The sequence below is a fragment of the Megalobrama amblycephala genome, linkage group LG14, assembly GCF_018812025.1.
Source record: "Megalobrama amblycephala isolate DHTTF-2021 linkage group LG14, ASM1881202v1, whole genome shotgun sequence".
In the NCBI taxonomy this organism is placed as follows: Eukaryota; Metazoa; Chordata; class Actinopteri; order Cypriniformes; family Xenocyprididae; genus Megalobrama; species Megalobrama amblycephala.
This window is the reverse complement of record NC_063057.1, coordinates 47,108,952-47,124,840: the sequence shown is the minus strand read 5'-3', so window position 1 is coordinate 47,124,840 and position 15,889 is coordinate 47,108,952. Positions and strand designations below refer to the sequence as shown.

The following is a 15,889-nucleotide window of genomic DNA, read 5'->3' as shown; positions in this document are numbered from 1 at the left end:
CGTGAGACTGGCCCTGTGTCTCAATCAGCTCCCTAGCTCCCTAGGTCGTGAATCAGTATGAAAGTGAATGTGGCTGATACCCTGATCAGTGCCCTGACTACTGAATTAGGGAGCTGATTGAGACAAACGGTGGGATTATTATTAAAGCGGAAATCAGTAAGATTTGCGAAGCTCCCCCTACAGTTTCCTTCAGTGAATCACACTGTTGTAAATACTCCAAGCGCAGCTCTGGACTACAATGACTACAACGCTCACCAGCGCAGTAGTTTTGAAAATACAAGAAAGAGGAGGTGGGTAATTTGTAAATACAGTACACTTCGATGGAGATGGGTAACTTCGAAATTGTCTTATAAAGCCATAATATATACATTGTTTTTGAATTACCATAAAGCATTTTGTCATCGCGTGAACGTGAACATGAGGCGAGATTGCGTCGGGTCGATGCAGCTCAACTTGCAAGTGCTGTATTCTGGCGTAGATGTGCCAGATGGGGTTAGTGCATGCCTCAAACACACCACTACAAGTCAATTAACCATCGTAAGGACTTAGAAAACTTTTTATGAAGGTAAAAAAAGTTACTTAGTTCTGCTTTAAAAATAGTAGTCCGCAAGAAGCTTGAAATACGAATTGCCTGTGCGTTGATTTGCAGCAAAAACAACATAAAGAAAAGAAGAATATGGAGGAGGAAATGTTTGGGGAGATGTGAAAATATTTGTGCTTTGGTTCTGTTTGATAGAATTGTAATGTTTATGTACGAAGCCATGCTTGCTGATATTTTGGTCTATAACTCCTCCCCGAACTCCCCGCTGCTCTGTATCTTGCTCTCTCATTGGCTGTCGGTCATCGCCAATGTAGTTTTCAGTCAGAACACTTTTCACACAGCAGGATTTTGAATCGCCGACAGGTCCAGATATTTAGCGTGCCAAATATCTCACCGGCGTCGGCGACTCGTCTGTGATTCTCTCAGATCGCGTCTTTGCTTTGTGTGATTGTCACTCGCGTGAATGAGCACCGATTTGCCTGTGATTTCAGGCATTTGTCTGCGATTTCTCAAAACCTGTCGGCGAGCCAAAATCGGGGCTAAAATCGTGCAGTCTGAACTCGGCTTTAGACCTTCGCTCATCTTCAGAACACAAATTAAAATATTTTTGATGAAATCCGATGGCTCATTGAGGCAACTATAGCCAGCAAGATAAATAACACTTTCAGATGCCCAGAAAGGATAAATATATATATAAAACATAGTCCATAAATAAAAGGAATAAATACGCTAAATATATTTGAATTAATTGACAGATTAACAAAATGAAAGGAAAAAAAACTGTGACAAGCAGTAGGCTATATGCTGCTGAGTTTGGTTTATTTTTGTAAGGCTCCAACTCCACGGAAAGGAAACAGATGACATGATGAATGATAGCCTATCTGTGTCACGAATTCTGCCTCCCTTCAATCGCCACCTGAGGGCTCCCTCACCAGAGTACTAATTCTATTTGGACTTCATTTCCCATCACCCACTGCCTGGCGCTGATTACTCGCTCACCTGATCTTCATCCCATGGACTATAATACACACTCACACACTACGAAGTCTTGTTTTGCCATGGCTGATATTTCTGAGCGTTCTGAGTGTATTGTTTCTTTGTGTATGACTTTGGTTCGTCAATCCTGTTTTGACGTTCTGCTGCCTGCCCAATTGACCTTCTGCCTGTTTATCTGGATATATTACCTGTTCTGTTTGCTGCCAGCCCCGACCCTGTGCCTGTCTCTTTGTTACTATTCTGCCTTGCCTACTGCTGTTGCCGGTGTTTTACCTCTGTCTGTTATACTTCGATTATCTACAATAAAGCTGCACATGGATCCCATGACTTCTGACTCCATGTTACAATCTGACTTAATGATATCTGTATGACCAATAATTTTTATGTTTCCGCTGTTCAATCGTGCTAGCACCTCATGCACACACGGCATATTCAAGTACTGCAAACGTGACATTGCAGCCTGTTCATTCTGCAGCTATGTTTTCAGGGTACATATACACTAGATCTGCACAATTTGTCCCCCAAATTCTATTGTGATTATTTTGTCATATATTGAAATTATTTAAACAGTGATATGTAAACATTTCATCTCATATGAAAACATCTCATGTTTCTTCTCTTAAAACAACCAGGCATAAAGAGAGACCACACATTGATGCCAACAGAAATAGTTATTTTGTGTTCACACTTGGGTTCAATCTTTACAAGAACCAACTCAGATCTTTTTCTAAACTGTGTCTAAACTGAACAGTTTTAATTGTGATAGTGCCACATAGTTATTTCACACTGTTGTCTTAGGGACTCAATAAATTTAAATATAATACAATGAAATAACTTTATTATTAACTCTTATTATAAAAATAAGGGGTATCCACAAAAATTATGGGAATGTGAAAATAAAGTGAACCTGGCACACATCGTGATAAGGGCATATTCATTCTGCTGAATGGGATGCAACACTGTGTGGTTCATGCTGAAGGCCCTGCACACACTCCAACTGTCAATGGAAGATCAGAGGGGTTATTAGTGAAATAGATGCCTAGATGGACTAGAAGTCTTTTCTTTAACTCCCTGAGGTCCAAAAACGCGCCGGCGCGTTTTGCAGGATTTTTTTCACATTGCAGCAAAACAGACTTAAAATACTCCGTCATTTCTTGTCATAGAGACATAAGTAATATATCAATTGAAACTATAGAATGTCTTCTTTTATTTGTGTACACTCAGAGTAAAAACACAATCTTGTGCTTTTTGTAAAATAAAGAAAACTAACATGATGCGTGATCTCTCCTCTCCCTCTGAACGAAGTCCAATCTGATAGTTCTCAGAAAATGAACTAACTTATGAATACTAATGACAAAAAAAATGACACTTATGTCTAAAGAAATGTTGAAATGTCATGTTTTAAATCTTGCAAGTCAAATCGAAAACAAACATTCTGTGTTTATGTAATCTGTATGAAAAGAGAGCCATGTCAGAAGTCCGAGATTCAGCTCATTACCCGCTAATGCGGCCATGCCCACGGAGCCAGCGCTATTCAGAGGCAAATTCAGAGGCAATACATGTATACATCATCTCAATTGTGTATTTATTGTCTTGAAAAGTGTTTATTTGGATGTTAAAGCCATGGTTAGCGATCTCTAGAAGACATGCCGTTAGTTCCTAGTTCCTTTTCTTCTTTATATGAATTTGTGGCCTAAAGGTGTACAGAGCGCCCTCCGGCTGCAAGTATGAATTGAAAACACAGTATCCAGCACTCATAGTGATGACAATAAATATTACATCTCAGTATAGAAAATTGACATAAACATATAAGAATCCATCAATATTTCTCCAAATGTGCATGCTTTTAAGCTAAAAGCCTATATGAAATGCCATAGAGGTAACATAATTGTTCAGACACTTTGCATCACAGAAATACATTATATTTTAAAGAATATAATAGAATACCATTATTTTAAATTGTAATAATATTTCACAGTATTGCTGTTTATGATGAGCTGAGACATTATTAAGGAGGGTTTTTTTCACAGCCTACCTGACTGAAAGGCCTCATTAATATGCAAGTCATTTCAGGTCATTATTATGTGATTCTTTTGTCTTCTCAGGTGTAAATGGCCCATTATTCATGCAGATTCACGTCTCCACGCATACTGTGTTTCTTGACAAAAAGTGTCTTACAAAAACTAAATCAATATATTGTTTTATATGAAGGAGTAGGCAGCATAATTTTTACATAATTCTGAAGCAAAAACTCTAGTCTACAACCTCCAATACCCAGAAGTCTTGTGAACACAGATTTAATATACTTTTTTTGGCCTTATTTCAGTGACTTAAGTTTTTTGTTTTTTCAATAACCACGAACATAAACCATAAACATTATTCCTTCAAAAATACAAACATGTACATACATGTTCCTCACATATTATTGTAGCCTAGTTTGTGCTGAATACAGTGTAATGACACTTTTGTCATTTATATGTTTATGAACAACTGAAAACAATGAACAACTGCATAGCTCAACTAACGCGATCGTTATAAAGGTGTTTAAACAACAATACACATCCACTTGCATGTATTTGACAATCGGAATATCAGATATTTCATGCCATAGCGACTCTGATAAAAAATGTATAAGTCGAACAACTGAAAGAAGATCCACCTTTGGAAATGAATTAATTTTTTTGGTTTAATGCACTTTTTGAGTAGCGTATGTGTCTACTAGCATGTTCATAGCTTTAAATGTTTTAACTGTCAATGCTATTTCAATATAGGGCTCTATATGTTCGTTTAGTGGCTTGATATTACCGGTATGAATTTTCATGTTCCAAAATGTTGTGAAAATAAAACAGCTCGCCCTCGTTCATTTCAGGCGTTCTATTTAATTACCATTTGTGCATTTCATTCATTGCGCCTTGACACCAGTTCAAAACTGAGTCCCAAAAGTCCGCGTAAGAAGCATAACACGTACAGACTCCATGTAGGCCTATGATTCTCTCTTTTGTTGTTCTGTTTTCTTTCAGGATCAAAAATACAACAAATCAAAGCGTTTATCTGTATTTCCGACTGATGAGAACTATGCATATACATTCATAAATCAGCCAATTTTGTATTTTATTATGAGATATTTTATTCTAATGTGATCAGTGACTCAAGCACTGATGGACCAAAGAGCGTGCATTTCGACATTTGCAGTAAAAACTTGAAATATAAATTCTCAGAAAATGCATTTAACACCAATATATTGAACCATCTGTTTATATACTCCATTAATAAAGGAGTCCAGACATTGGAAACATATCAGTCCACATGCGTTTTATATTTAATATGAGGGAAATAGACATGCATGCATGTGTGACACAAAAAATCTTTAACTTTTAGGTAGCAAAATATTTTTTAGTAATTCTGTCAATTACACTAAGGTTATTACATTGTCTGCTATATATTTGCTTCTTATTTATTAACCCTCAGGGGGTCTGAGGATTTTTGGGACCCTGGAGAAGTTCTGACATGCCCTGACATTTGTTCTTTTTTCAGTTGTTCATAAACATATTAATGGAAAAAGTGTCATTACACTGTATTCAGCACAAACTAGGCTACAATAATATGTGAGGAACATGTATGTACATGTTTGTGTTTTTGAAGGAATAACGTTTATGCGTGGTTATTGAAAAAACAAAAAACTTAAGTCACTGAAATAAAGCCAAAAAATATATATTACATCTTTGTTCACAAGACTTCTGGGTATTTGAGGTTGTAGACTAGAGTTTTTGCTTCAAAATGAGGTAAAAAATTATGCTGCCTGCTTGTTCATATAAAACAATAGAGAGATTTAAATTTTCTAAAACATCTTTGGTCAAGAAACACAGTATGCGTGGAGGCGTGAATCCTCATGTATAATGGGTGATTCTCACCTGAGAAGACAAAAGAATCACATAATAATTACCTGAAATGACTTGCATATTAATGAGGCCTTTCAGTCAGGTAGGCTGTGAAAAAACCCTCTGTGATGGTGTATATCAAACATACAGAAAAAACAACAATACTGTGAAATATTATTACAATTTAAAATAATGGTATTCTATTATATTCTTTAAAATATAATGTATTTCTGTGATGCAAAGTGTCTGAACAATTATGTTACCTCTATGGCATTTCATATAGGCTTTTAGCTTAAAAGCATGCACATTTGGAGAAATACTGATGGATTCTCATATGTTTGTCAATTTTCTATACAGAAGAGTAATATTTATTCAGAATTTATTGTCATTACATTGAGTGCTGGATACTGTGTTTTTAATTCATACTTGCAGCTGGAGGGCGCTCTGTACACCTTTAGTCCACAAATGCCTGAGCACTAAAGAAGAATAGGCAATCTAGGAACTAACCGAACTAACAGAGGCCAGAGATCGCTAACTATGGCTATTCAAAACACTTTTCAAGACAATAAATACACGATTGAGACGATGAATGCATGTATTGACTCAGAATTTGCGTCTGAATAGCGCTGGCTCCGTGGGCGTGGCCGCATTAGCGGATAATGAGCTGAATCACGGATTTCTGACATGGCTCTCTTTTCATACAGATTACATAAACACAGAATGTTTGCTTTCGATTTAAAACCTGACATTTCAACGTTTTTTTAGACATAAGTCTAATTTTTTGTGATTAGTATTCACTAAGTTACAGTTCATTTTCTGAGAACTATCAGATTGGACTTCCTTCAGAGGGAGACGAGAGATCATGCATCATGTTAGTTTTCTTTATTTTACAAAAAGCACAACATTTTGTTTTTACTCTGAGTGTACACAAATAAAAGAAGATATTCCACAGATCAGACCTGCAAACTCCTCAGAGTAAAAAAGGTGACAGTGTCGCGGGGGTGGGGGGTGCCCCAAGCTTGATTTTTTTGTGATTTTAATATGCAAATTACACATTTCTGAGTGCGACTTAAAGATAATGACACATTTAATGTTTTTAAAATGATTTTATTTACAACATTGAAACGCAAGGTAGTGTTGTGACGCATGACACAAATAAAAAATAAAAGACTGACAGACATGAAAAACATTTATTTTTTTTGTCTCTTAGCTTGGATGAGTGTTTCACAAGCTCTCTTGCACCTGGCTGCATGTCGCTTTCTGGCCAGCGCCTCCTCTTCTGCCTTGGCTCTTCTTGCTGCGGCAGCACTTGAGGATGGCTGGCAGTCAAACTCCCTCCTTCGTTCTATCTCCTTTAGGGTTGCCTGCTTCCTCAGAGCTTTGTCCTTGGTTCCGGCTGACATGATGTTGTGGCACATCCTTTGGTCCACTGGCCCATACTTCAGGTCTTCTCTTTTAAACATCTGCAATGCTGTCTGCTTCCGGGTCAGCAAAGCGTGTTTCACAGTTTGGATGGCACTCAGAGTGGAAATGTTCATGCTGCCACTTCTCAAGTCAATGATTTCAGACATAAGACTGAATGAAGACTCCACTAGTGGCCCATGGAACACAGACAACGCTGCCTTTACTGCCATGCTGAGACCTGGGTACCTTCCTGTTTCAAAGACAGCTGCCCACCAGCTGACAGCATCATCTCCTTCTCTGAAAGTTGGCAGACTCTGGCTCACCAAATCGGACTGAATCGTTCTAAACGGTTCGCGTCTGAAGTCAGCGCTGATCCACAAGTTACTAAAATTACTCACTTTCTGACATGAGTGACAGTCCCTCAGACCAGAAATAAACTAATATCCTGAAATATATTGTGGATCAGCGCTGACTCCAGACGCGAACCGTTTAGAACGATTCAGTCCGATTTGGTGAGCCGGTTCGACCGGTTCAGAAGAACGATTCGTTCGCGAGCGGACATCACATCGCTACTATTGAGGTAAATTTTAACAATCTAAGTGGCTAAACGCATCTCGTTGTCATGTAAGGGCCCTGTACATGTTAGACAGACATTTTAATTGCATTTTGCGTCTGTTAAGAGGCACAAAAACACTCGTTATGTTAATGCCCCCAAAACTGCCGTTTTAGCTGAGTGGAGCTCTGGGCATTAACTGGAATATCTCCGTGTCGCAAGCACCAATCCAGCTCGTTTTTTTCTATAGACAGTACTCGCAAAGGTGTAACGATCAAAATTAACTTAAAAATTCCCCGGAGTTGTCCTTTAATGTTACACTTACTCTCACATCAGCTATTGTGTAAAGTCACATTTAACTTCTTACTTACATCATGAATGACACCTTCGCACTCATGCGGACGCACAACAACTTAATATTCAGGGTAACGTTAGCTAAGAATTCGAGTAGTAGCCGTAACGTTATATCTTGGAACTCAGGGCAGAGCACCCGGCTAACGATAAGCCTAGCTAACGTCATAGGTATGATGACAATACAATATGCAAAAGCAGTAGCAGACGTTAATTGAATCAAGCAAACAAATAGCTGTTATTTTTGCTCCAAAAAGCTTGACTTACCTTGAATTTAACTGTCAATAAGCTTCTTTGCATCAGACTCGCGTGTAGCCATTCAATGACAATCTCTCAGTTGGCGCTGTGTGCTTCAAGATTCTGACGCAAGTGCTAAGATTCCGATTGGCCAAGAGAAAAGTGCTAAGATTCCGATTGGCCCAGAGAAATCTCAATTATAAGAATTATCCAATAATGTTTTGCAATTCTAGCCCGCATGGCATGCAGATGAAGGGCGGCATGCAGATGAAGGGCAGCGCGTTTGCAGGTCTGACAGATTAAAATGGTGTATAACTCTTAATTGTATGTGCAACATTAACAGAGTATTTTGAGTCTCTTTCACACTGGTAAGAAAAAAAACGCGGTGGTATCGCCGGCGATACCCTCAGACCTCAGAGTGTTAAATACGGGCAATTGATTGATAGAACATTGATCAAAATTAAGATACAATTTATACAAAACGAATATCTTTTAAAAAGAGTTTTCTATAAAACAAAACTTAATGAAGTCGTCAAAATCATGTTTTACCAAAAATAGCGCCGTTGCTAGGAGGGCGCCAGCACCTCTGCCTTTCAGCACCTATGCCTCGCGAGTGGATGATAGCCCTGAAGATGCCTAGCAATGATAAAGGGTAGTAGTGGTAGTATACCTTTAGTTAAGTTATACCTTAAGAGTCTTCGTAGCGCGCTAAGAGACAATGTTATCGGGAAACGCAGCCCAGGTATGATGCGTTTCATGCGTAATGGAGATTCCAAAGCGCTCTTCTTTGGTCAGAACCATGGAGAGCGATCACAGATAGGTCTGTCCTATGCACCGAAACTTTTAACAATGCAACAAAATATTTAAAGAGCATCAAGCTATTAAAATCGATATTATGTATACGCACAGATAATATAACAGTAGGCTATGTTAGTCAATATTTTTTTATTAGGTTAAGCAGTGATTGGATAACGTTTTTTTTTTTTTTAATTTAACATTTTTAATTTAAGGCCCACCGACAATTGGTCTGGCCCATCCAAAACTGGAATCCTGGCGCCGTGCCTGGGCCACACTGAGCTGTGCGTAACGCCCACAGACGTGAATCCCGCCCCCCTCTCACAATATAGTTCCCACGTCCCTGGATCTAGCTATGCTGATCACTGTTAACCCCGGGATACACTGCACAATTTTTGGCTGTCCCAGACGAAAGACTGCCATCGTGAAATAATCGATTTCTGTGATTGTGGCTCTTTATCGGTGGTCCTATGTCGTACAGTGAGAGAGTTTCAAAGATGGCTGTTTTCCCGGTATTGCGTCCAGAGATAGCCTACGATCATTTTCTGACAGTGTCAGAAATTCAGCATGATAAAAGTGCTCAAACTGCCTCTCAACTTCCACTGCATTGGAAACTGTCACTGCCTCTCAACTGCCACTGGATCTGATACAGCTATTGCTTCTCAGACATCCACTGTGTCTGAGACTGCCACTTTCTAAAGACCTGAATCCATTTTAATGACTTTGACTTGACTTTGTTTCCACAGTCCTATAGCCCTCTCCACTATAGAGCTTGTCCTTTCATGGGCCTGATTAAATCTTTCCTCTGCAATGGTGGCTGGATGCTGCACAGGTGTCAAGAGGTATGGGTGAAGAAGATATCCATTGTCAGCTATCACCAAAGCCACCCTCTTCAGCAATCTGGCATATTGCAGATTTGGCCCATACAAAAGAGTTGTGTGTGCTTCCAGGCCATTTTGCCACAGTGTTAGTGAACATCTCCTGGTGATCACACACCACTTGAACAATAATGGCTGGATAGCTATTCCTGCAAATGTACAAGGGCTCATTTACCACAGGGCTTGACGCTGGGATAAGGGTGCCATCAAGGATGCCAATCACTCTGGGGATGTTGGCAACACTATAGAACTGTTGATTGGCCAGCTAGATTTCTTCAGGAGTTTTGGGGAAAATTAGGATGTTGTTCATCAGCTGTAACAGCAAAGGTGTTATTGCTGTCACTGTTCTGGTGGCTGAAGACTTGCTGTACCCACCACCTCCATAAAACTTCCAATAGCATGATAACGCAGTGTAACTAACAACTGCACTGCTGGACTTAAGGTGTAGTTTCTTCTTGTGGCCCTCTGAAGGTGTGGTTTCAGTATCTGATGTAATCCAAGAATCTTGGTTCTTGGAATTTTCTTATGACATCATCAAATTCAGAGTCAGAGTCAAGGGGGGTAAAATTTGTTATCTACACATTTATATACACTGACTAACGTCTGCGTCGCCGCCTGTGCTCAAGTTGTAGGATTCTTTGTAAAGCTGCCATTGTTGAGCACAATGTTGATACACACTGTTTTATTAGGAGAGTCCTTAGTACACATGCTATTGATGCATATTAAGTAAATATTACAATTTGCACTTATTGTCAGTTGGTAAAAACAAGGTAAAAGAGGGCTTGCTGGCCTGTTGATGCAGGAGCTTAGCCCTCCTATAAGCCATAACCTCCTGATGATGTCGGTCTTGTTGCTTCACTCAGGGCCCTCAATTCTTTCCTGATTCCCTGGAGTTCACATATTTTCCTCCTCTCTGACTGAAGCAGCTTCTCACTGCAGCCACAACATCCTGTTTCTCCTTTGGTGGGAGATTAATGGCTGGTTTTCTGGAGGACATTGCTCTACACATGAGGAGGCCTCAGACAGAGGTGAGTCAGGGGGAGGGAGCAAGAGCTCAGGACCAGGGCCCATTGCTGATGTTGAAGGCCCTAAATGTTGGAGGGCCAGGGTGGTGGGGGCATGATGTTGGAGAACCAGGGTGGTGGGGGCCTGATGTTGGAGAGCTCACCTTTGAAGGCAAAGGCTTATTTGACGCACATGCATCTGTGCCTCCAGGGATCCCTTCCAATGCCTCAGGCCCCAGGATGGCCAAAACATTCACCAGTCAGAGTAGGAACTGAATTTATACTCCCACCAGTCTTTTTAGCTTCCCTTCTACGTGCCGCAGCCCTCCGTTTCGTCACACTTGCAAAGTCCTTCTACTTGTTCCTGACTTCTTCTGGGCTCCGCTCGTACCCATAGCCAGCAGCATTTATTTTTTGTGTGATTTCTGCCCAGGTTTTATTTTTGTCAGCATTTGTAATGCTGTTTTTCAGCTTTGAGAATAGCTGTATTTTATTATTATTGCCACCTCCTCCAAAAGAACTGAAATATCACTCTTCAAAAAAAATGTTTGTCGCATCTCATTAACACAATGTTATATATTTTGGTTGACTTGTGTACTTCCATTATCCCAAATGTTTCCAAGAATGTTTAAATCCAGAGAAATCAGCAATTTTAACCAGGACACGGACTGTGTCCGTCCGTCGCCTATCAATGATATCATACCCGGGTTACCCTTGATTTATTTTGTAGAAACCATTGAAACAACAAAGACGCTTTAATATATTATATGTTTTATTAGACAGGTGAGCAACAGTTTGGATACATTCATCAACAGAAAACTAGGATGGTGGATTCTTTTTCACCGGATGTAGACGTGAAGACAACACCTCCCATGATTCTACGAAATCAAGGCGTCATAAAGCTACGCCTTTGTTTTGAATAAGTTATCTCTAGGGGCGAAAAATTACATAGTGTCTTTAAATTCACACAGATACATTTTCCTTTTGTGAAACTCCCTCCACACTAATGACATTTAACAGTTCTCTCGAGTGAACCCTCATGTGTAAATTAAGGTTTACTTTACTTCTGAAACTTTTTCCACATTGACCACATATGAACGGCTTTTCTCCTGTGTGACTTCTCATGTGGGCCGTAAGATTTCCTTTTTGTGAGAAGCTCTTCTCACAAAATTTGCAGGTAAAAGGCTTCTCTCCAGTGTGACTTCTCATGTGGTAGTCAAGTGTGGGTTTATGTGTGAAACTCTTTCCACACTGACCACATACAAATGCCTTTTCTCCAGTGTGAATTTTCATGTGATTCTTAATACTTTCTTTTCGTGAGAAGCTCTTCTCACACACTGTGCAGGAGTATGAGCTCTCTCCAGTGTGACTTGTCATGTGGGAATCCAGGCTTTTTTTATGTGTAAAACTATTTTCACACAGTGTGCAAGTATACGGCTTCTCTCCAGTGTGAAGTCGCATGTGGCTTTTAAGGCCTCCTTTTCGAATGAATTTTTTTTCACAATGTTGGCAGTTGAAAGACTTCTCTCCAGTGTGAATTCTCATGTGGACTTTAAGGCTTCCCATTTGAGTGAAACATTTTCCACACTGTTTGCATGTGTAAGGACTCTCTCCAGTGTGAATTCTCAAATGGATATTAAGGCCTCCTTTTTGACTGAAACTCTTTCCACACTGTTGGCAGGAGAAAGGCTTCTCTCCAGTGTGAACTCTCATGTGGACTTTAAGGTTTCCATGTTGATCAAAACACTTTCCACACTGAGGGCACGTGTAACGACTTCTAGATCCGGTCTTTTTCACAGGTTTTTTTCGTGAGGAAGTCTTTTTGGTCTTCGGGCAACTAAAAGTTTTTTTTCCAGTATTCTCATACTGATCTTTCTCTTCCATTTCATCCAGTACTTCACTCTCTTCTTTCAGCTGCATCAAATCTAAGGCAAAAATACAACAACAAAACAGAAATAAAAGTTAACCTGGGTTTAATACAGGGGTTCCCAACCACGTTCCTGGAGTTCCACATTCTATGTTAGAACGAGCTCTGCAATTCAGCACTTTAGTATACAATAGATTGTTTAAAATCAAGCGGATTTACCAAATTAAACATGAAACACAGTGTCAGTGTCTCATTTAAATTAGAATTACAACTTCATTTTCTACTATAAAGCAGTTTTCCAGTGTGTTCATATTTTCACTCGTCTGACCTCGACTAACTGAACAGGAGAAATGAACCGGAAATGATTTCCACCTAAAAGAGGGCAAAGCCTCCGCGCACACCTAAAATAAAGTGTAAACCGATTTTCAGTTGTAGGTGCAGTTTTTGTGCATGGATGTTGTTGCATTCAGGAGAGGAGTCAATTCGTGAATGAGCAACTTCAGAAAGTATCATTCACTTATTTTTTTTCTCAAAAATTTAAAAATTAAAAGATATACATTTTGTAGGGCTTGACTCAAGGATTCAGTTTGTAGGTCTTAGGGTTCCAGTTATGATACAAAACCTAAATTGCTTTATTATAGCACCACCTAGTGAGCACTGTAAACCCTAATATTCAAAATACTTAATTGTTTTGAGTAGGAAAAACTTAAATTTAACAAATTAGTTCAGTTAAATTTAACTGTTATGAGTATTTAGCACTTTCTTTTTCTTTTGAGTTCACAGAACTGATACATTTTAATTTTTTTGAGTTGTATGAACTCATTTCTTTTAATTTAGACTAACAAGTTTAACTGAAACTGGGCTGGGATTTCTATTTCCCAGCATGCTTTGCCCATGGCACTCAAAAGGGAGAGTAAATGCTAAATTTGTGTATATATAGTGTTATATAATGTTTTTTGTGCAAAATTAATGGATAAGGGAGATTTAGTAGTGATTAATGTTTTGTTATGCTAATTTAGAAAAGTTTCTGTTAATGTGGGTTTTTAGAAAGTTACCATCATGGTGATAAGTGCGCACACGGCTTGGTTTGAGAGCAAGTAAGTTACATGTTTTAAGTTGTTGTATTTGTTCAGTAAATGTTAGCTCATGCTATTTGTTAACAATTTTTTGAGTTAATCCAACTAATTTGGGTTTACAGTGAGGGATGAATGTGTGCTTGTGTGTCACAGGATAAGAAAATCCATTTAGGATTCATAGATTACAGTTTGTTTACAGTTCGACTGATTGACTTGCAGTAAAAAATGCAAAAAAAAAATTTAAGTTAATTCCAAAATGATTAAATGTTTTATTTTCAAATGATTTTAGAAATATTTGTATAAAAATGAATGTATTGCTGCCCAATGGAAACAAAGAGGCAATATTATTTTAGTATAATAGAATAAAGTACAAAGTAAAGAGACACTAAAAAAGGAAAAAATCAACCTTTCCTTGAGCTTTTGATTTATAAGTGGTCATTGTACTATAAGAATATCCTGTAAATTTCAGAATTAAAAAGTTCCTTGTTAGTCCAATAAAAGCTTTTATTGACACCAGACCCATCGAAAGACTGATCCTAGAATGTGCCCATCAATGACAGACTGGTGAAACCTCACCTCCGCAGAAGAAATCAACGCCTACTTCATCGTTGCAATGTTAGCCCCGCCCAAAAAGCATACTATCATTATAACTGCACCCCAGGAAACATTATAATACAATAAAACAATGCAGTTCATGACCCCTTCAAATACTCGTATTACACAGCTCTCTAAAAATTCTTGATTCTGATTGGTCAGTCATATTTTCGAGGTCTGTTGTTCCTCGATAATGACCGCCATCAATAGCAACACTAAATAACATACCGCTCATCCAGATGGCTAAGGATCTGAATATTGTTACCTTCCATGTGCATTGCACAAAAAGGTGAGGGGAAAAAAGCATTAATTGCATTTTTCTAAAAAATAAATAAATAAAATAAATAAATAATAATAATAATAATAATAATAATAATAATAAACATTGGCTCCCATTGCCACCCAAATAATTATCTAATTTCCTTTATATATATATATATATATATATATATATATATATATATATATATCTTATTTCCTAAGCCCACAGGTGTTTTCAATCAGGCCACCTGGAATCAAAGTGTTTTTTACAAGATACTGGTTTAAAACAGTGAGCGCTTTTGAGATAAGACAGGAAAAAATACTGACTAGTTTATGGTTTGAGACGTTGAATATTTACTGCTATTGCTGCTATTACTTAATATTATGTTTTTTTAATTTTCCTGTAAAGTAACAGTTTTTACCATATGAATTTTAGTTACTTGAACATCCATGTTTTGTTCCTGTTGCATAATTAAGTGATAGAAATAAATGGTTTTACTTGTTTCATTTCAGAAGTAGATATTGGGTTTAATGTTACACCCTCATATGACATTCTTCAAAAATATTAATTTCTGTAAAGCTCAACATTTTTATAAGCATAAAATGACTGAGTTCAGCTTTGAGAATGAAACCAACCTGAGTGTTCCTCAGTATCTTCTTGTTTCACACTAAATGTTTCTTCAATCTTCACGTCTTCACTTTCTTCTTTAATAAACGCCATCTTTATAATAGTGCGTCATGTGGATCTCAGTTGCTTCACCAGGAGTTTTTCTGTGTGTATGGACTCTCTGTCATGATTAAGAGAATAATTAACAGAAAGAAAAATGAATCCAAACTAAATCTCTGGTTCGCCTCAGTCAACTGCCTAGTTCAGTAGTTTAGTGCACTGGTATGGCAGAGTCAGTCAGAGTGATACTTAATGAACTTAGCACTCCTTAAAAAAAATAAAAAAATTATAACTAGCATTACAAATTTATAAAAGAACACAACCTATACAGACACTCAATATTTAGGCATTAAGTATTTATAGGTGATATTTACTGACTTATAGATCCTAAAGACTTTCATGTTTCAGGTCATGTCATGTTTATGTTTTGACCATCAGGTCTCGTCAGCGTGCGGCGATTCGAATCACTGATTCATTTAGCTAAACATTTGATTCAATTGACTCGGAGTTTCAAAAGCTCCGTTTCTCTCATCACTACTTGCCAATGACCGAATTCGTGTTTAGGGAGCGAGATGAGACGCATCTTTGCTGTTACTACTTTAGATAATGCATTAAAAAGATACTTTCAATAACAATTATTCCATTTTACACCACTTGTTAATACTGTACAATTATCTGAACGCCGTGCATTGATTTAAATACTTTAAAACGCTTAAAATTACAAACCTTTCTTCAGCAGAATGAAAACAGAGGCAGAAGCGCGGCGTCCCCTTGTGACGTCATATCG

General features: G+C 38.2%; 1 protein-coding gene and 1 long non-coding RNA gene across 3 annotated transcripts in view; one reads left to right on the top strand and one right to left on the bottom strand.

Moving 5' to 3' along the window:
- LOC125245957 overlaps positions 1 to 15,133 on the top strand; it is a 26,553-nt gene extending 11,420 nt beyond the window's left edge. Inside the window, exons 2-3 of the long non-coding RNA XR_007179649.1 lie at positions 14,350 to 14,356; positions 15,077 to 15,133. This is a non-coding gene — a long non-coding RNA (uncharacterized LOC125245957). The remainder of the gene's footprint in view (positions 1 to 14,349; positions 14,357 to 15,076) is intronic.
- Positions 11,392 to 15,889, bottom strand: LOC125245850 (gastrula zinc finger protein XlCGF8.2DB-like). Of its 2 annotated transcripts, none has more exons than XM_048156647.1 (3): positions 15,829 to 15,889; positions 15,072 to 15,223; positions 11,392 to 12,562 (listed from the first exon to the last, which is right to left on the bottom strand). In XM_048156647.1, exons 2-3 carry the CDS (start codon positions 15,154 to 15,156, stop codon positions 11,601 to 11,603), a joined length of 1,047 nt encoding a protein of 348 aa, XP_048012604.1. In that variant the 5' UTR covers positions 15,157 to 15,223; positions 15,829 to 15,889; the 3' UTR covers positions 11,392 to 11,600. The 2 variants fall into 2 exon arrangements, with proteins under 2 accessions (XP_048012604.1, XP_048012603.1); XM_048156646.1 differs by lacking the exon at positions 15,829 to 15,889 and adding an exon at positions 15,481 to 15,778.